The following is a 21,089-nucleotide window of genomic DNA, read 5'->3' as shown; positions in this document are numbered from 1 at the left end:
TGCAAGGTGCAGTTTCTGCAGCTTCAGGATGGAGGTGACTGTCCCTGAGCAGGAAGAGCAGAGGGGACAGGAACCTTTCCTGGCCAGCACAAAGCACCGGTGGGGCAGGATTGCCCTCCCAGGCTGGGCTGGGAATAGAGCAGCTCCCCTTCTGCTGCTCATGGCTCAGCTTCAAAGCAGAACTTAAGGAAACTGCACCTCCTGTGCTGCCAGCCCCTCCGGCAGGGGCCATCTGTCCCAGGGCACCACATGCCAGCCCCAGACACTCTCAAAAGCAGATGCCATGACAGTGGCTTGCAGGCTCCCTGTGCCACATCCCTTTCTCCTGCTCGAGTCTGTGTTCTTTTCTTGTTCTAGTGAGAAGGCTTTTTAGGAGAGAGGCAAGGCATACAAAATACTTATGAAAGTAATTGAAAGTGTTTTATTCCACTTGCACTTTTACAACAGAAAAACTATTTTAAAAAATCCACATCTGCCATGGTATGCTTGACCTAAATTCTTCAGTGTTGTTCATTCATTTTGTGAGACTAGAAATATGTCCTAAATGTGTAAAATTTTAAACATGAAACATAAAAATTGATGAACCTGTTAATGAACTGCAGTGTTCACTTTAAATGGATGGATTTTCTGGTGCTTTGTTTTTTATTGACAATAAATTACCATTCTGTGTCATGTAAACTTGTGAACTTTCACATGGGATAGGTAGAAGTGCAATTTTGGTCTAATAGTTAAATTAGGTAGATGGTTAGGTAGATGGCTCTGTTAAAATATTTTGCATTAAAGGAGCTTTTAATTTAGGATTTGTATTGAACCATAATTTAAAAAATGCAAATACGTGATTGGATGCCCTCCAGCTCTCACCTGCTAGATAAATCAAATAAATTTGGTCTAACCAAACTCCGAACTCCTGATAAATGCCCTGTACTCGATCACAAATCAGGTGTCAAACTGGAGTGAATGCACTGGTATAAACTGGTTGTTTTTTCAGCATAGCTGAAAAAGGTATATAAAACCCAAGCCAAGCCATTAAGCACATGTATGTGGCCCACAAGCAGATTTTAGCAATAAGTTCTACCTACTCAAGCTTTTTGTTGGATCAAGAGTTCACTTTTTACCCATCCAAAGCTCCATTCCAGTTAAGAGAAATGTTGTCTGAATTATGGGGCTGAATAAGAAATTAATATGGACCCTGACTTCTGGCCAGACATTGGCACCACATAATTTCTTTGCCATTGCAATTCTAATCTGCTGTTTGAAGCTCATATCACTACAAGTTTCCTAGGAAACAAATTTAGGCTCACATGTACATTAATGAGAATGGCACCTCAGGTAAGTTTGGTTTCAGATGATGGACTCGCCCTGCCCTTCACTTTGCTTACATTCACCAAACCTGACACTGAAAATGGTCCAGAGCTCAGGGGAAATACTGAAAGGTCTGTACTGCACCTTCTTTGTTCACTGCACACTTCTGTCTCTGTTCAGAAAGGTGAACCTTACTGCTTCTGAAAGTATGTTTTCTTCTTCCTGAGCTTTAAGTGGATGGCAGTTATGACAAAACCTGCCAGGGTTGCTGCTGTGCCAGAAACCAGGTAGGCAATTCCCAGGAATGGGTTACTTCCACCACTCCACACCACGGTTGAAAGAATCACGTGCTTCCTCCCCTTGAATTTGGTAACAGGGAAATCTGAGAGAAGGATGTTAAGATATCGCTAACAAAGTGTACATTAGCTACTCAAAAAGCTTTCCAAGGCATAAAGAGTTTTGAGGTCTGCATTTGCTGCCAAAACTCCTTTAACTCATTGGTGATGTTTCTGCTATTCTGGATCCAAAAACCCAGCTGGTCTTTGGAAGGTGATAGGCAGCTGGTGGTAAAAAACCTAGTTATTTTAGATACAGTCTTTGTGTGCATGTGGAAATACTTCCTTTTTCAAAACACTGTAAATTTCAGATTCATTTTTTATGAGACTGCTACTGCAATAACTTGCTATGAAAGCTCAGTTGAAAATGGGTCTTTTGGGAAGCTTATCATGATACTCCACATAGTCTCTGTGAGGGTAAGTGCTCAGCTCTACCTAATATGTTGTAGCCAGAATGTTATATGAGTTTACCTTTCATCTCTCACATGGAAGCTTTCAGAATAGCACCATGACAGAACATTTATAACCACATTTCTATCAGTTGAGAAAGAAGAGCAATTTATGGTCATGTTGACACAACTCCTGCTGACAAAAGGAGTGCTTTAGTCAGCAGAGTTGGCTGTGAGGGGGCAGATCACCAACACAAAAGCTCTTGTCAGTCAGGACATGGCCCAATCCCTTGAGGGCTCTCCTGACACAAGACTGTTCTGCATGGCTTCTTTGCCAGTTGCCCACACAAATCCTATTCACCTTCATGCCACTGTAACTCTCTGGGAGCCCTGGGGAATGTAAAAGGATACTGTAGGAAATCCTGAAAGTGTAATTCCCTGCTGGCAGGCCCTCAGCAAAGCGCCGAACACGTCTGAGGCGCCGGTAGAGATTCCGGAAGGTGGCAAAGGCCGACACTCTCATCCAGACAATGAAGTCATCGTTCACATAACCATTGTTCCTCTCATCTTCCTCGTCCAACAGGTACGCTGGCTTCTGCCAGTAAGGAGGTCTGGCTGTGCCTGGTCACAAAGAGACAAAGCAGGAAAGACACTGTCAGTAAAAACTGTGGTTGCTGAGATTCTGGGCCTCACATAACCAACACGGAATATGAGTTGTGGAAGAGACATAAGACACTGTCCAAAATTATATATACATGTGCCAGATAACAGCATCTCCAAGCATGTCCACTCGCCTCAAACATGAATTAACAGTTTAACAGTACCCAGGGGCTGCTACACATTAGAACCTTCAATGCTACACACTAGAACCTTCTCCTGCAAAGGGGAAACAAAGTGACTTGCACAAGTGAAAATGCTGTTTATTCTGGATTCCTGTCTCTTCAGCAAGCAATATGTTCTCTATAATGAGGAGCTTGCCCTCATTTTTACATATTAATATATTCCTGTACAATCAGAAAGGCACTTTTTTGCAGCCTAATGGCACAGCCTATGGCATTTAGAATCTGTCCCATGAAAACCACTTAGATCATTAGTTCTTGCACATTGCACCCAGCTCAGCACTGCCCTGATCCACAACAGGCAGGTTTTAGCCCCAACTCAATAGAGATCAACCATAACAAGGAAACAGCCCTAGGAAACAAGTCTGAAAGAACTAGTGACAAAGGCAGCCTCCCATGTCTCACAACTTCCCAAGAATCTGCAAAGGCATGAGGGAAAGATGAGATAAAAAAAAAAAGCAACTGCTTCCTTGCTTTCTCTGGACAGATTAGGCATTACAAGAAGAAGGGTGTTAGTGTGGGCATTACTATAAAGAAGGGTGTTGGTGTGGGCTAACTTCAGTCTTCCAAAATAATTTTTTCTCAATTTCTGTGGTTGCTGATTAAAGAAGTTAAAAGGTGGTATCTTGGCTAAATATGCCTTCTGCTATCAGTCACCCTCTAAACCCTGCTTCTTCAACTTGCTTTCTTGCTATTTCTCCCAAAGGTGATTTTTCTGAGAATGGGAGACATATGAAGGGGGAGATAGGGAAGCCATTGAAAGATGAGGACTGCCAGCAGAACCATTCTTACCTGCAAATGCAGCAGAGAGATTGGATGACTCAGGATTGCGAAACTTCACATTTTTGTCTGTCCACCAACTGTTTCCAGTCTTCAGCAGTGGCACTTGAATCACAGATGAGTTATAATTATAAAACAGATCAATAGTATCTGCAGGGAATACAAAAAGCAACATCTGTGAGTCAAAGACAGTCATTCTAATTGCCAGCATGACTAACAAAAATATGGCACATTGAAGCATCTTTCAAGTGGATAGAAAATCTGAACATCCCGGGTGTGAATGAAGCACTGCACATTTCACAAGAAGAACTAAGGTACCAGAGTCTTAGAACTACTGAAGTTTTAAAGACTGAACATTTCCTACCAATCCCTGTGTATGTTGTGCGTGCTTCTCATGTCCATCAACTCCTGTGGGACCATCTTCTTTGCAAATCACTTTCTGAACTCTCTAGCTAGTTACAGAAGTTACTGTTCCAGTTTCCCCTAGAATTTCTTTGACAGTTGTCCCAAAACTTTGCTACACATGATGTGTTTTCAGGGACTAGGGTAGAGATAAAAGCACAATCAAGGGAATCCAGTCCTTTGGAAATAAAAATTGCTTTAGTTTTATGCCAGTTAGAGCTTGCTTACCAACTTGGACACAAATATTTTCTTCAATAAAAAACCATTTAGTTGAAATTGTGCCTAACCATGCCATCCAGTTTCAATAGGTGAACAGCACTTGCTTTTATCCATTACTATTTTCCTACATAGATTAGTTTAACATAAGGCAAAAATATTATAGGATGCATTAACAGCTCTGTAAACCCCCAGGCGGTCAATGGGATGATGGGCAGGGACAATCAGATGATACAGATGGGGAGGGGTTGCCTTTTAGGAGACATGAAAAGCACAACTCAGCTGCATAAGCATCAATGAAAACATACTTTTTCTTTTGTTTCCTTCTAGAAAACCTGTGTTCACACAGCTCCTTAAAACTCTTCTGGGAAATGCTCATTTTGTGGCCCAACACATCCCCAGCTATTTGTCACCACTTCATTAACAGGAATTGTAATGCTCTGAGCTCTGCCTGCTCAGTTGCTTGTCTTGACTCTCCCTCCCAGGCTCCAGAACAGTGTGAGCTGCACACAGCTGGGCTCTGCTGGCCTGAGTCCAGGTCTGAGCCCAGCCCAGTAAATCCCACTTCCAGCAGCAGGTGGGTAAGCAGGCAGACAAAAATCAAACGGATCTAGAAGTTACTGAATGCAACTGGAGTTCACAAGTCCCCTGGTGTGGGTGGTGCAGCTGCTTGGAAAGAGCTGCTGCCTTCTCAAAACCTGCTGCATGGAACAGGTTAAAAAAAGGGTGAGAGCAAGGAGTGGTAGAAACTGGAAGACAAAAACGATGGGGTAGTGGAGAAAAGCCTGTAGTTTTTTTGTTGCTTTTCCTTCCAAAGATACATTCTGAATCTCCCAAGTGTATTCAGAAACAGATTATGCCCACTAGATTACTACAATGATCAAATCCATGATCAAATTAACACTATGTATGCTTCCAGCATTCTAGAACAAAAATGAAACTGGGTAGATCCAAAGATCCAAAGTAATGCAGAGAATGTGGAGAGTCCCTCCTTCTAAGCCCATGATGGTGGGAAGGCAAAATCTGGGCTCTCCCATCATGGTATAAGAATGTGCTTTTTAGCACATTGTATGGAGAAAAGACTCTTTTCCCCACATGAAAGTATGGGGAGATCAAAGTGTTCAAATTGTAGATATCAAGCAAAGGCCTCCATGCTAAAGTAAACAGAGGTTAAAGTAGCTGTGATCCTATGAGAAGTTTGAACAGAGGAGAGAAGAGTGATGAAGATCCTGTGCTGCCAGGAAGAAGATGATTTCAGATACAAATAATGAGAAAATTTGCCTTTAAATAGCTCGTCTTTAAAACAATACCCCATAAGTTGACATGGCCCATAAACACAGCTGTGGGAAAAGCTTGTGGAACATGGGAGTGATTTCACGACTGCAGATTTCCCTGGGCAGCTGCTATTCGTAGAAATGGAGAGCCATGAGAGAAATGTTTTCTTCTAGAGAAGTTTCCGCAACATTAACAACAGAGACTTCTCTCCCTAAGTGAATGAAGAAAGACTATTCTAGTCAAGAAATCTCAAATTATCAAACCAAAACCACAACACTCTCCTTCAAAGAACATGACTGTGGGAAGGCAGGATCTGGGCTCTCCCATCACTGTACAGGAATGTGCTTTTAACAAGGAAGTACATGAAATCTGTTGTATCCTGGTTTCAAGAGGGCCTAAATTCCTCACTCCTGCTGTACACTCACATGGAAGAGGGCCCTAGAAAATGAGAAATCTCCCTGAGTTTCCAAACAAGGGCCAGTTACTAACAGTAGGAAGCAGAGCCTCATGTTCATCAGAGCAGCACCACCAAAGCCTTTAATGGGAGAAAGTGGAGGCCTTGCACTACCAGCTCTGCCCTGGCCTGGGGAAGGGAACAGTCTCCAGAGGGAGTCAGGAAGGGGCAGAGGAAGGTGCCACGTACCATTGAACATGCTGTTGGCAATGGCCCCGCACGGCGCCATCGGGGTCCCGTTCCTGTAGGTGCTGAAGGGCGCGCAGTAGCTCCTCTGGATCTGCATGCAAGCCCACACAACAATCAGGCACAGACCTGGGGTTTGCTTTTAATTGGTGTCCTCCCATGCCTTCTTCTGAAAAGCCACTGAACAATTAAGTCTCCAGTACCTTTTGGTCACATTAGAGAGACATCAAATGAATGGGTCTGTAGTTCAGGAACACCTTCCAAATCTAGGCACAGAAACTTAAGGTCTTCACCAAATTCTGCTGCCGACTTGTAAGCTCCAGACTACAAAAAACAGGTTTGGGGATCTGCTATTGTAAAATGGCTACAACTGAAAAAGTTCCAGTGAAGACCTTATTTTACCTTCTTTTTAATTCTGACCTGGGCTCAATTAGTGCTGGAGAACAGCAGATGTAGTTGGCCAAATTACTGCAGGTCAACAAGGCCAAATCTTGATGTATGAAGATACAGAATGAAAATCAGAAGTCCTCAGCCTTACCACATCTTTCCTACCCCATTTTATAAGAAACTATAAATCTTCAGGTTTCAACACAGAAACATTTTCAAGTAACTCCAAAGAGCTGTGTGTCTGATGGGCACAAAAACCAAAAGCAGCTGCATATTTATGCAAACAAACAAGCTGACAGGACACCTGGAGAGTTTTAAGAAGCGTTTTATAGAAATGAAGAACATGTCTTGAGAGTTGTAAGAAGCATTTTAGAGAAACAACAGATTACCATGGCACAACCATCATATGTACTGAAAGGACATGTGGACTATGTGTATATTAAGAAATGCTACTTTAAGCCAAATAAGATATGCTTTAGATTTGTAAGCAAAAACCTGAATGTCGTGATTGCATTCTCCAGTTCCCTTATGCAGGTCTGCTGCAGGTGATGCTGTCTACTCCCTCTTTAGACTTCTGAATTGCATACTTAGAACACTACATGATCACTTCTTTCAGAACTAACCTTTTCCTGCTCCTTTCCCGCTTCCAAAGCCAGATGGAAAAACTAAAGACTTAGAATAACTGCATTCCCTAGCACAGCTTAAAACACTTCTGGCTAAGCAAAGTGACAACACAAGAAGGAAAGGTTTTCTGCATATTTATTTGAAAAAGACAATGTATTTTTAATCAGCACTACAAGGTGCAGGTTTGAGAACTGCAAGACAGGGCTGACATCTTTTATTTACCCCCCACCCCCTTCAACCTTCCTCTCTTATTAACTTATTAGGCATAATGGCCTGAACAAGCATAAAAGCCATGACCAAAGACTGAAAATCTGTACTTTATTACTCCCTAGAGCCACTTAAACACACTTATGGTTCTCCATATGGTCCAAGGCACACCTGCTGGAAGTGCTGCTGATCTCACAACAGCAAAAGAAAACTCACATTTACATTTCGGCCCAACAGCTGCGCGTCACTTCTTGATTTCACATACCGACGGTGGTTTTGATAGAAGTTTTGCAGACCATAGTACATAAAAACATCACCCTAGAATCCAAGGATAAATCTCTTCAATAAGGAGAGTTCATGAAGGCAATGAGAAATCTTATTAGTTGCTAAAAAAGAGGAGAGGAGAGTACTCATATTAAAATGTCTGTAACTACACCTTAAGCAATACAGCAGTCAGGGGCTAGAATCTAATCTTTACCCTAATTGTAAGTTTTTATGTTTTGGTACAAAATTGAACATAATTTAAATCACCAAAAAAAATCTGATAATTATTTTACTCAAGATGGCATGGCTGGCCATGAACTTGCAATGACTATGAATCATATTGCAGAGACAGACATTCATTTTCCATTAAAGAAGGTGCACAAAAACCTTCACATTAAAAGAAGAATGGTGGACAGGCAAATCATGCATGAAAGGTGATTATGTAACTATAAAAAACCCATTACTCAGTTAAATTAACTTCTCATCTCAAACATCACTGTAATCTGAGGAATTACAAAGTATTTTAACAGCCTTCTCAATACTGAAGAATCCTAAAGTGACTTTAAATTACACTGTCATTTTAAGGGATCATTTATTCAGTACTAAGTATAAAATCTCTTTGGCAGAACGTGAAGCATTTTAACAGTCTCAATAACACAACCTGTAGTTTAAGGAAGGAAATTAAGAATATTTTTTCCAAAAGAAACTTCAGAATCACATTGCTAGAACTTGAATTATTTCAAGGACCTTGGGGATTAGCAGCACAACTCTTGTAAAAATGACTACAGGGGTCTATTTATGTAAAGTGGTCAGAGCTTCAGATTTCCTTCTCACTTGAAAGTTTAGCAGGGCAGCAACAACCAATCTCAGGCCCAGGGCAAGGCTTTGCCACTGACTCAGAGAGAGACAGAGAGAGGTCACCTCCACAATCAAACACCATTCCCTCCACCCCCTTCTTCTCCTTGGGCATCTCCCAACCAAGGGGCCTGGTCTTGATTATAAGTACCAAAATGAACAATACAGGCAAAATTGTAAAATTTTGAGCATTACATCTTCTGAAAAAGTACAAAGCAAATTTAGTCAGGAGCTCTACAGAACAGAATTACAGTCTTTTATCATTTAGGGATATAAGTAACAGGTGGTACACAGCAACCTGAGTTGGTTTTTGCACTCACCAATATATCTTCCTTTAGCGTGAAATTAATAGAACAGTGGCATTCCTTATTCCAGTTAGAGGAGTTTTCACGGAGCTTTGAACAATTTGAGCATTTATCTGAATAATCTATCTGTCGGAGAAGTGAACAAGCAAAGATACTGTCACAAAGAACATGCTCATAGGAAAAGGTTAGTGGTTTAGGTTCAAGGCTTCTCAGAGCTGTTCTCTTCTAAGTGACCCTGGACAGCCAAAACCACTGAAAATGAAGAGGCAGAGTGAGGATTTGGCCTCAATGAACAACCACAAAATTTATCCCTATTTTAAAGCTGGTTTAAAGCCTTTTGGTTTGCAGAACTTTCACGTCTGCTCCTCAGCAAAGGAGTGCTGAGTTAAGAACACTCCTGCACCTTTGGGCTGGCTGACCAAGCAATGCTTGACAAATCCCCACATGCATCATGGCCCATCCCCACTGCTGGGTGTAGTGCTCAGTGTTGGCTCCAAACAGGAGTCTATTCACAACACCACAGGTCTGAATAATCTTTTCTGCAGGAGGGATTTAAACATTAGGACTCCTTGTATTTCAAGATTTTGCCCAGCAAACATGTATGTTCTCAGAGCGTCACTCTCCGAGGGATTTGCTTATTTCCCTTCAAAACTCTAGAAGATAATGACAACATTTTGGCAGTAATTATCACCCATATTTCAGATATTACCACCCAGTGCTCTGATTTTATTGATGACCGACTGCCTCTGAAGATTTTTACAGGAATACCAGCTGCTGGACACATGTCCAAGGCATAAAGCCATTGCTATCATCTTCACTCAAAAGCAAAAACTCAAAGCCTTTTCTCTCCAAACCTGGCCTGGTTTCTAGTTTACAGAATATCAAAGAACAGCACTCCCAAACCAACCTGTACTTCTCTGACGCTGTTTGCAGACAGAACAAGGCAGACTCCCACAGTGAGGCAGAATGCCCCTGTCAGAAAGAAGCTGGAGAGCACAGATCCAATGGTGAGCTGGGGCTTCCAAGCTGGCAGCCTCTGCTGTTTGAATGCACTGTTATCTGGACACCTGGAAGGTTGGGCTTCTCCTTCTCTGGGAACAACACTTGTCTTGTTTTTCATTTTCTTCTTGGTGAGAGAAAGGAGTAATATCCTTGTGCTGGAGAGTGTTTCAGCTGAGATACTGTCTTTATTGTTGGGAGACTGTATTCGTTGTTCAAACTTGCATTGTGGTGAGGAATTACTTATTAACTAGATCTCTCTCTTCCTTGTTTCCTGTACTTGTGCCTGGATCCCCATGATCAGCTTGTACCAATCAAGTGATTGTGTACTTTGATCAGGGTGTCCAGTTCATTCCTCCTGGAAAAGCTTAGATATATTTTTCCTGCTCCACAGCTCACTGGGATTTGTTATGACTTATTCCTTTGCAGGGATACTGACAGCTATACTGGGATTTCTGTGTAATTTCAGATGCATTATTTCTTCTCCCTTCACTTCCATAGCTGCCCAGCTAACAGGCAGGGCCTACAAGGATTTCACTAGGGAAGGACTGAGACAGCACTGGACAGAGAACACGGCTTTGGAAGACCAAACCAATTTTTTTAACCTATTACATTCATTGCTATTGTCTGAGATGCAATTACAGGTTGTAAAAAGATTGTGTGTTCTTTATCATAGAAGGACAACTCATTTTTAAAATATCCAATTTGGATCAATGGCTTTCCAAGATACTGATGATTTCCTCATCTCTATTCATCTCATTCTCTGAAAAAGAATCCATCCATTCCCAACTGTCTGCAATAACAAAAGAATCACCCAGACACACCTCGTTTTAATTTAAATGGACAGATATAAGAATATTTTTTGCACACTTCAACAGTTTAACCAAAATAAAATCTCAGTATAATATCCAGATAATTTATCATATAAGAGCAAAAAGCAGCATTTGGTTAGCACTAGAACAGATAGGTGAAAAATACCTTTTCATCATGTTACTGAAATTCATACAACTTTTTCAAAGACCCCCCCAAGAGCAAGTAGATTACCACACTCATGACAGAAATACACGTCTCATTTGGGACAGCACAGGGAGGGAACAGAAAACTGAGCTGTGCAAAGACTTTCACACCCATATTTGCTCATCTTCAGTCTTACTTGTGACATGTAGTAGTACATCTAGCAGGTGAAAGCAGTGTAACTCTGGTTTCAGTATGACATTGTTCCTGCAATAAAAATAATACTAGAACTACAAACAAAACATCTAGGTTTTTATTAAAAGAAAACTCAGAAAAAGTTGCAATGTGCCTTCTGTATTGAGACCTCTGAAAAGTCAAAATTCAGTTGCAGGCAGGATAATAGTAAAATGCAGCTGCAAATTACTTCCTTGTTGGTAAACTATTAAAAGAGTCCCAGCTTCACAGATCCATCTCTGCACAGCTTTATAATACTCTTCTCCAGTAGGTCAATTGTTTCTTTCTTTATCTGAAGAAAACAAAAATCAAAGAAAGCATAAGAAGTTACTGATAATGATACCATTATTTATTTACTCAGGCACTTTACTATAGAAATTAAAGAAGAGATTCCTATACAAGGTCCTCTAGAACATTGCCAGTTTTTAAAAGACCCATCATTTGCCCTGCAGCCCTGAAGACCCATTTCACATGGCCACAGAAAGTTTGTCATTGGCAGAGCTGATAAAGCACACCACAGCAAAGGGCCCATCCTGGGCTGCACAATCCCCACAGAACTTTCCAGAGCAACAATTGGCATAAAGCAGATGAAGGGCAGTGCAAGGGGCACAGCCCTGTCTGTGTCTGAGACACCTGAATGAAAGTGAGCATGAAGGTCAGGTCTGCTGTGCTGCAGTACAAAGTACTTTGGTTTATGACACTGATATGGCCGTGGCTTATGGCTTATCTAAAGATAAAACAAATGTATTACAGAGTAAATATTGACTACATACTTCAGAGGGAACACAAGATTCTTTATGCTTAGTCTGGAGTTTCCTTATAGCTCCCTCTTACCACCTACAAATCCCTTGTTTGCAGGTTTTCTCTCAGGATTATATTCTTTCATGCCTCCACTTTGCAGAGGAATAAATGATGTAAGAAAGCCCAGCCAGGCTCAATTTCAGACTGGATGTGCTATACAAAAGTGAACACAGTTGTCTTTCTATCACAACTCCATTTCTCACAAACCTTTTATTTTCATGACATCTGCAACTTAAACTTAGCATATTTTCAAATTTTCTGAAGGCTTGGTGTGTGTATTGTTTATAGACAATACAATATTGGGTTTTGTTGAAAGGAAACTTGTCCTTTGGTCAGATCAAATATATACAATCCATTTTTATTTACACCTTTATGCTTTACTTCAATTCCAGCATGCCAAGACAAACTCTGATAAACTCATTCACTTCTCCTGTGGTTTCTTTGGGAGCTTTCATCTCCTCTCTCCATTGTTTAGGATGAATGAAGGAACAGAGAATGAAAAATCTCAGCAGCATTAACTAATGAGATGCTGAGGGAGCTGACAGAGCAGTGGATCAGGGCACCATCCCTTGTGTGGATATGATGACATACAGAACTGCCACGTGGGAAGATCCATATGCTTTTAAATTTGTATATTTATTAAAATATAAATACAATAATATAACAATTATATTACAATGTTATATATTATAATATAATATTCTAATATATTAGAATATAAATATAATTCTGTGTACATAATTCTCCACTGAACACTGTGTGACTACCAAAACAGCAAGTACAATGGACATGTGCTTCCAGTTGTTCTTGCTTTCTGGTTTAAACAAAATGAAATTCAGCAATGTTGCACCTTAAGTATGCAAAGAAATTATTGATAATTGAGGTTTGCACTGAAAATAGGCCAGTATGCTGAGTTTCTAACTTTAAGTGTACAATTTTGCCTCCATAACTAACACAGGTAAAATAAATTAGTACATCAAACAGCCTACTCTAAAAATTGCCTTTGCTACTGTATTTCCTCTCTTTGAGACAACTTATGAGTATTCATAGCATGTATTTGACATTTTTCTATACAATTAGAAAAGCTGACTAGGACTGTATTCTATATTTGAAGCCCACAAGTTGCTAGAACATCCCATTGGTTTATATGTGATGTTAAGATATCACCAAAACATTATTTGGGTGTCTTTCGCTTTTGACATTCCTTATACACAACTTTAAGGAATCTGCCTGATGTCTGCAGTGGGATAGATACCTGCAAAATACTTCACTTACAAAGCCCAAGATGTTAAAAACCTGCCTTTATGATGTGTTCCATGAGCCAAGAGCAGCTTGAAGACTTTTCTGTAATTACATATTCACTATTCTGTAATCATACACAAATATCTATTGCTTATCCTAACACAATATATGATGGTCCAGTGTTCTTCCCCAGATTTAACTTGAACTAAGCTTTAAATTTTTATGCTAAGACAGCCTTAGGATTTTGTCTTCATAACACAGACCAGGAGTCACAACTTTAGGCCTATATTTCTAGACAGACACATAGAACGACCATGATGCTGCCTACAGTGAACTGAAAGGTATACCTGAGGTTTGCAATAGCCCAAAATGAAATAGTGGCAACATAATCTTCATTTTTTGGAGGTGGATCACCTATGGTCTACTTTATTGATGTTGACTTCAGCTAACTTAAAAAATCCATCCCACTGCCATCAACACCTTTTGTACGGCCTGTGATTTTGTGTTGTACTGTCTGTGATTTCATGTTTTCTGTTCTTTAAAAAACTTACAGGTAAGTGCAAGCATCATGCAAAACAAGCCTTATGTATTGTACAAAACGAACCTTATGAATTAGCCACAAGAGGGAGCCTCCTTGCCGCCAAAAAAGCAAAGGCAGGGTTTTTTGCTACTTCATTTCTTCAATGTATTTTTTTAGTTTTGTTTTGTGTATGTGGGGCTGTAAAATGCAGCACATTCAAATACTTATACAAGTACATAAATGGATTAATGACTGATAATTTGTTTCACTTGTGAAACAGCTTCATATTTATATGCAAAAGAATAAGCAATCTTTTTTAATGCTTATATGCAATCTTTTCCCTGGAGATTCGTTCCATGTATGGGCCTGCTCTAAACGCACAAACCTCAAGACACTGTGCAGGAAATTGGGGGCTTTCTAACAATCATTAATGGAGGAAACTGCCTCTTCATCTGGCTGGAAATAGGTGATACCCCACAACAGACTGTAAACACAGCTTGTTACAGCAAGAAATACAAAAGCATGATTACAGAACTGGAAAGAATTGGGAATTATTTTACAAGGAGTGCGCAAGTGATGGATGGGTCTAAGTTGTTTGTACTCTATGTCTTGTCAAAAGAAACAAAAAAGAAAAGAAAAGGACAAGAAAGACAAGAAAAAAAAAAAACCCAAGAGAACTGTCTGTAGATTTACTATGTTGCTCTCAGGTGGAGAAACATAGACGATTGGCCATAGTTTTGTTTAGTTTTTGAGGAAACTTTTCACTGAATCACAGCATATGCTGAGTTGGAAGTGACCAAGAAGGATCAAGTCCAAATCCTGGCCTTGCACAGGACACCCCAAGAGTCACACCCTGTGCCTGAGAGCACTGTCCAAACACTCATTGAACTCTGTCAGGCTTGGTGCTGTGACCACTGCTCTGGGGAGCCTGTTCCAGTGCCCAACCACCCTCTGGATTAAAAATGTTTTTCCTAATATCCAGCTGAAACCTCCCCTGATATAACTTCAGGCCACTCCCACAGGTCCTGTCCCTGGTCACCACAGAGCAGAGATCAGTGCCTCTCCTCTCACCCCCACATGGAATTTGTAACTGCAGTGAGGTGTCTCCTCAGCCTCCTCTTCTCAAGACTGAACAGCCCAAGACACCTCAGCCCCTCCTCACAGGGCTCTCCCTCGAGGCCCTTCTTCATCCTCATTACCCAACTTTGGACACTCATGTTGTGACCAGAACTACACACAAGATCCCAGGTGAGGCCAGCCCAGCTCAGAGCAGAGCAGGACAATCCCCTCCCTGCCTGGCTGGCCATGCTGTCCCTGATGCCCCCAGGACAGGGCTGGCCCTCCTGGCTCCAGGGCACTGCTGGCTCAGATTCAACTTTCCACCAACCAGGACCTCCAGGTCCCTTTCCATGGTGCTGCTTTCCAAGGTCTCATTCCCAGTCTGTCTGTACATCCAGGGCTGCCCCATTCCAGGTGCAGAATCCAGCACTCCCCTTTGTTAAATTTCACACAGTTGGTGATGCCCATCTCTCTCATTTGTTGAGGTTTAGGACTCTGTACAAAATTCTCCTGCTGAGGGAACTTCCTAGGGACAGGTAGAATATCCATGGAGCACAAACAGGGGAAACCACAGCACAACCACACAGCTGTGACTCGCAACAATAAAGGAAAAATTCTTTTCAGGAAATAATTTTGAGACCCAGGAGTACAGACTTCTCAGCCAATGTGAACTTCTTTGTGTTCCTTTCCCACTGAAGACAGCTTTACAGAAAGAAAACTTTACTGACCAAGACCTGAGAGCTACCAACAGAAGTACTTAATACACAGAATAGAACATATACAGGTGCTTATACAATACCTCAGGGATGTCCATCATTCTCCTCAGTTTCTGATCTCTCCAGTTCCAATCCAGAATCATGTATTTCATAGAGTTTAAGCACAGGGCATCTAAAAAGGCAACATAATTTTTATTACCAAGATAATATTACATGTGCTTATCAAAATGATTTTTGGCTTTTACATCTTTTGCTGTCTGTTTCCAAGGAAACTAATCTCTGAACACTTAAGTACTACATTTGCTGCTTGGAAAACGAATGCACTGACACTGCAAACTCCCTTAGCCACATAATCTCATGCCTTCTTGGAAGATAAACACAAAAGCAGAAAAACTACTGCTGCCAGACTTGTCAAGAGCTTAACATCCTGCCAGAAAGTAATTCCTCAAGCTTCCTCTTGATGAAACTACAGGAGTTGAATTTCCACAGCTGATGTCACTGGTAAGTTACAAGGACCCTAACCTGAAAATTGATGTTAACAGGAATAGACAGTGTTCAGCAATTCACAGGACAGGGTGCTCTGTGGATATGAGTCAGGTCAGTGGTGCTGCTGAAGAATTTCTTTATCCTTCAAATAAGTGGTGGTGAAAAAGAAGCTCCTTTCTGAACTTTCTGAACTTTTCAGCTGTTCTCCTATTTTTTCCCTGGTCTTCTACATGATGCTCACCATTTTTCCCCATCAGTTTTGATTCCTCTCCCTTCCCTAAGTGTCCCAGCACTCCAACACTAAACTGTCAAAAAAGAATTAGAGCTTGGGATAAAATTTAACATTTCCAGGGATGGGCCATCCACAGCTTCTCTGGGCAACCTGTTCCAGTGCCTCACTACTCTCATGGCAATGTGCTGATGTGCTGAGCACCAACATTTAATCTTGGTGGAAGCAACAAAATGATGTTACTCCTGCACTCTTTTGGAAGGAGCAGTAGAGTCCCAAACCCACTGCCTGATGTCCCTGACCAAGAGACCACAGTCAGAGCAAAACAGTGTATTGCATAAGAGCAATAGAAAGAATTGCCTTATCATCTTGTCATTTTGTTGTTTCTTTTTCTTTGTGTACATGCTGTCTATTGAGTAAGTAAAAATACTCAAAATTTAAAAGATTTAAAGAGAATAATTACTTTTATTACAGGCAAATGAGAAATAAGATCAGATCAGCAAGCAGATCTTTCCTACATGCCTCACAAAAGTTTACACTAAGCTCACATTAACATATGATACAGTGACTTCTGCCACTGTTCCCTTTTGATCCACTCGCAGTGTTTGGTTTCCTGGAGCTTTAAATCTCACATTATGGTTTTGCAATCACTTTCAAGTCAACATAAATCAGTATTTCTGCCAAAAGAGGAAGTCCCCCACCTCTGCCTGCTCATTACCTGATTTTGTGTGCATGCTGGTTTTGGTTTAATTGGGGTCATTTCACTGAGCTGCCACACAGACTCTTGGGCTTGCACAGGGAGCAGGAAGAGGGAATAAGCACTGACTGGCAGGTGAGAGGAAACATTTCTCTGCCTTTCTCTGCTAATACTGGCTTATGCCAGCCTAAAGCGATCATAAAACAAAGCACCAGAACCTTGACCTTGTTTTGACTGACATAGCACAAGTGAAGAAACAGAACCATACAGTTTAGTACCCAAATCTACACGTTCATGTCAACCTAAAAAAAACCAGTTTAAGTTTCACTTCTCATGAGACCAAACAGAAAACGCCTAGGAAGGAAACCCTCCTTGTTCTCCTACCTTGCTCCACTAGTGCCTTTACTCTCCCAGGAGTTCCAACCCCAATGTGGAACATGCCTTTCTCCAACATATTCATTTGTTCCTTTATCTAATTTGAAGACAGAAAGAAAAATCAACAGTAAACCCATAATTGTCTTAAAATTTCTTCTCAAGGAATTGGAAATAAATTCAAGATCTCATTGTATTCTTTCTAGAACACCATCAAGTAAAAAAATTATATTTGCCTTTCAAACTGTCAGATGATTATATCTGGAAGAAAGTTAAAGAAATATAGCAAGCCAGCTGGGCATCACACTTCTCGAGAGGTTCAATCTTTTTTAACTTTAAAAATCTGCTATTGCACCAACTATTTTTGGAGGTGAGAACAGCAAGAACCGCTCAGCATTTAAACAAATGCTCTGGAATACTGAAAAACTTGAATTAACTCAGAAGTCCTTCAAGATTAAGATACTGGAAAAAGTTGAAATAAAGCAAATGACATTTGCATGTCTGACAGCATTTATATCAAAGGCCAACTGTCCATTCATTATTCCCAATAATTTGTGCTTTCTAACAGGGGTGGATACTGGGGATCCAGGCATGCAATTTTCAGAATCCAAGTGTGGGTGGTGGACAGTTTGCTTGCACAGAGCTGTGTGTGAGCCTGCTGGCACTGAAGGAGCACCTGATGGGGATGTGAACAGTGGAACTCAGCAGGTGCACAAGCATCTGCGCTCTGCACAGGGCTGCACCAGAGCTACTGGAGATGGTGCTCAGTGAAATTCTTCCCACTGCAGCAATGGGCTACCAAAGGAAGCACTACCTAAAGCAAGGAACTTCATATGAACACTGTATGAAAGGCACTAGTGCCAAAGGATTTAAAAAGAAAATTGTATCACTCTATTTAGGTGTTTACTTGCTCTATTAAAATTCCCTACCTTTATGTGCTTTGCAAACAACTTGATGACTCTGCAATCTCCTTTAAAGGCTGTCATTGATCTAATAATAAAAAAAAGAATGGTGAAGTACAAGAAGCAGGGCTGGGCTTAAGACCACACATGAGGAAAGAAAAACCAACTGGCATTTCTCAATACATTTGAGACACACACAGTCCCCCAGTGAACTCTGGTTGTACTCTGAACACTGTGTACATTCTTGTTTGCTACTCACCAACAGAGATCAAGAACTGGACAAGACAGAGTGGAAGATATCAGGGCAATATTGTTCAAATAGATTGTCAGATAATATTTAATATTACAGACTGTGCTTTCACAGCTAGCTTAGTTCAAAACTGGTTAATCACCAAATCCTAATTAAAAAATTATTCCGTTACTGAGATAAAGGCATTAGTGAATATGAGTGTGTGTGCAAAAAAGGAAGGGGCTGTGTATGGACAAATCTACATTTCAGTCTTTCTAAAGCATGGCTGCTGGGACAACCTAGGCTGCCACTGTCTTTACTGCAGACATTGTCCAAATTCCAATTAACCAAACTAATTTGTTAGAAATCTTGTTTTTCTGACACTCCATTTTGGCACACCATAATAACTCTATGTTTTGTATTCATCAAACAGGAGACAACATATTCAGTATTTGTTTAATGTCATGCTTGTTCAATGCTTGTTCTGCACGCTTCTTACAGTGCAAAAAATTTCTAATTTGCAAAGCTAAAGGTTTATCTACATCTAAACCACCTAAGTCTCAGGTGCTAGTCTCTGCATGCATGACTGGCACTTATCTGCCTTATCTATGCTTACATCTGTGTCATGGAATCAAACTTCCCAAATCTCCATCTCAGTTTGTACTGACAGATAAGTAGGGTCAAGACATAGAAGACAAACATGAAATTTGTGAGGTATCCATCAATTCATCAGAGTCATCAAAACTTCCGGCGTGAGAAGTGAGAGGATAGAGAAGGGGAATAAATAGTGACAGGGGACACTGAAAATTGTCATCTCTGCCCAGCAGTTTTGCCAGCCTGAGCCAGCTGAGAACACTGACACAGCCCTGGAGGCACTCAGGCCAGACACACCTTGGCATCTGAGGCCCTGAAATGCCATGTCTTCACTGCCTTTGGTGCAAAGCCTTGACTTCTAGTGGTGGATCATGATGCTTTATGGGCTTACTCTGCTCCCAAGTATAACATGTTCCATATTTCCCCTAAATTGATTACACTTTACTTTTGGTTTTTAACAAAAGTAACACTTCCCAGGCAAGTGAAGTCCTGAGCATTACTTGAGTCCAAATCCGAACACCATGTTCCCAGAGTTTAAAGAAGGAAGGGACATTGCATCAGTTTGAGGCAGTGAATTTGCTGGCTAGCAGAGGACAGTGTCCCAGTTTTGCCTTTTTGCCTGAGGATCTGAGCCAAAACTGCTGACCGCCTGCCAACCTCAACACAGCCCTTGCTGCTGACATACTTGATGAGCTCCAAGGAGCGCAGGGCAGAGCTGCAGAGAACCAACATCACCAGTGACTTCTTCTCCTTGTGGTTCCTCCGGAGCTTCGCCCACTTCGGACAGACTGCAATGGAAAAGCCCTTGTAGCCACACAAAGTACTGCAGGCCACAGTTTTAAATTACTAGAGTACATGATGAATGGTAGCCAGCAGCAAGAACACACATGCTGACTCCTCTGAGGTCTGGAACTTTGGCATCGCTTTTGTATTTAGTCATGGCTGAGAAACTGGAAAATGGAATGCCCAAAATAAATAAAATACAGAAATATCACATAACTGAAGAAACTAGATAAGCATTAACAATCAACAGTTTTTAAGGTGATGAGCTTATTGTCTTCATTTGCCACATATGGCAATTTGTATCAGAGAAAACCATCTGCAAAGATACATTTACCAGACCAGGAGTTCTATATAAATATACAAAAAAAAAAAAAAATTCACTTGGTTCATGTCAGCAGACAGCTGCAGGACTTTCATTCTAAGATAATACATAAACCTACTCATGAAGCCACAATAAATTACTGACAAATAATCCCTAGAAATTATGAAAAAGCCTAGAACATTTTTGATACAAAAAAAAAAGAGAAAAAAGTGATAAACTAAATAAGAACCAGAAAAAAAAGACCTGTAATTAAAAGAAATTAAAAGCCTTAAAGTAATTAATATTTCATAATAAGCAATATTTGGAGCTACATATAAAATTTCAGTAATATTGTCTTAACTATATTTTTCATACAACTTTCATCCGGACCAACATTTAAACTCACTTTCCTTCAGGTATGAAGAAAAACTGTGGGTAAGATCATTGGCTGGCAAAAAGCAGGAATCTGAAAACATAAAGGAAAAAATATTTTTGTGGTGTATTTTAACAGCAAAGGGAGAACATATGTTTGCAGTAAAACCACTCGTTATGTTGATGGAATCCCACCTTCATAAATCCATCATCAATAAATTACCATTTCTGAAACAAAAATTAACGTAGAAGAAACTTTGTATGGGTTAAATCAATGAAGGTAACATCTCTGAATTGCAATTTCTTTTTTTTCACCCAGCCTGAAACCTTGAATACTGGGCTGCAGTACAGGTGTGATCCCATGCTTTAAAGAAAGTTTTCATATGTCTTTGTCACAATGAATCAAAGGCTCAGCCAAAAGCCTTACACCTCTAGACTGTTCCTCCAATGTACCTGTGATGAAATATGTTTGTACATCCCTCAAATGATTCACACTGTGTAAATGCAAGAATCTACCAATAATTTACTTGTCAGTAAGTTTGCTAATCTTCTGGTCTTCCATATTGTGGCAATCCACCTAACTATATCAACCCTAACAGCAACATCTCCACAGCATTTTCAGTGCCCTGTCTTCTTCCATTTCCTGCTGACCTCCTTTTCTCTGGTCACTGTTAACAGTGTCTTTTAAAAGCACTCTGTGGCAGACATGCCATTTAATTTCATATAATGGCAATGGAGGTCCTAACAGGTTCTTTGGAAGGTCCTTTCTCATGCCTATA

At 40.7% G+C, this 21,089-nt stretch overlaps 2 protein-coding genes across 6 annotated transcripts in view; both read right to left on the bottom strand.

Moving 5' to 3' along the window:
- Positions 1-514: 514 nt before the first annotated feature.
- On the bottom strand, positions 515-9,940 carry LOC135442976 (cell cycle control protein 50C-like). 2 transcript variants are annotated; one of them, XM_064703252.1, is made up of 7 exons: positions 9,724-9,940; positions 8,836-8,942; positions 7,613-7,714; positions 6,182-6,272; positions 3,658-3,795; positions 2,438-2,647; positions 515-1,684 (listed from the first exon to the last, which is right to left on the bottom strand). In XM_064703252.1, exons 1-7 carry the CDS (start codon positions 9,938-9,940, stop codon positions 1,494-1,496), a joined length of 1,056 nt encoding a protein of 351 aa, XP_064559322.1. In that variant the 3' UTR covers positions 515-1,493. The 2 variants fall into 2 exon arrangements, with proteins under 2 accessions (XP_064559322.1, XP_064559317.1); XM_064703247.1 differs by having other exon boundaries at positions 8,836-8,946; positions 9,728-9,940.
- A 1,124-nt stretch (positions 9,941-11,064) lies between these two features.
- Positions 11,065-21,089, bottom strand: part of CMSS1 (cms1 ribosomal small subunit homolog) — a 223,665-nt gene continuing 213,640 nt past the window's right edge. For all 4 annotated transcript variants that reach the window (XM_064725681.1, XM_064725691.1, XM_064725699.1 and 1 more), the window contains 6 exons: positions 20,345-20,404; positions 19,540-19,642; positions 18,059-18,119; positions 17,142-17,229; positions 15,429-15,517; positions 11,065-11,299 (listed from right to left, as the gene is read on the bottom strand). In XM_064725681.1, coding sequence (XP_064581751.1) covers positions 11,216-11,299; positions 15,429-15,517; positions 17,142-17,229; positions 18,059-18,119; positions 19,540-19,642; positions 20,345-20,404 — 485 coding nt within the window. In that variant the 3' untranslated portion in view covers positions 11,065-11,215. The remainder of the gene's footprint in view (positions 11,300-15,428; positions 15,518-17,141; positions 17,230-18,058; positions 18,120-19,539; positions 19,643-20,344; positions 20,405-21,089) is intronic.

The sequence above is a fragment of the Zonotrichia leucophrys genome, chromosome 1 (genome assembly GCF_028769735.1).
Source record: "Zonotrichia leucophrys gambelii isolate GWCS_2022_RI chromosome 1, RI_Zleu_2.0, whole genome shotgun sequence".
NCBI lineage: Eukaryota > Metazoa > Chordata > Aves > Passeriformes > Passerellidae > Zonotrichia > Zonotrichia leucophrys.
Note: the sequence above shows the minus strand (reverse complement) of the source record. Positions and strands in the feature narration are given on the sequence as shown.

Coding starts and splice junctions, on each gene's coding strand:
- LOC135442976 (XM_064703252.1), bottom strand. CDS start 9,940: ATGAAAAACAAGACAAGTGTTGTTCCCAGAGAAGGAGAAGCCCAACCT. Junction 6,273..7,612: donor TGTTGGGCCGAAATGTAAAT/GTGAGTTTTCTT, acceptor GCTTGCATGCAG/ATCCAGAGGAGCTACTGCGC. Junction 2,648..3,657: donor TCTCTCTGCTGCATTTGCAG/GTAAGAATGGTT, acceptor CTTTGTGACCAG/GCACAGCCAGACCTCCTTAC.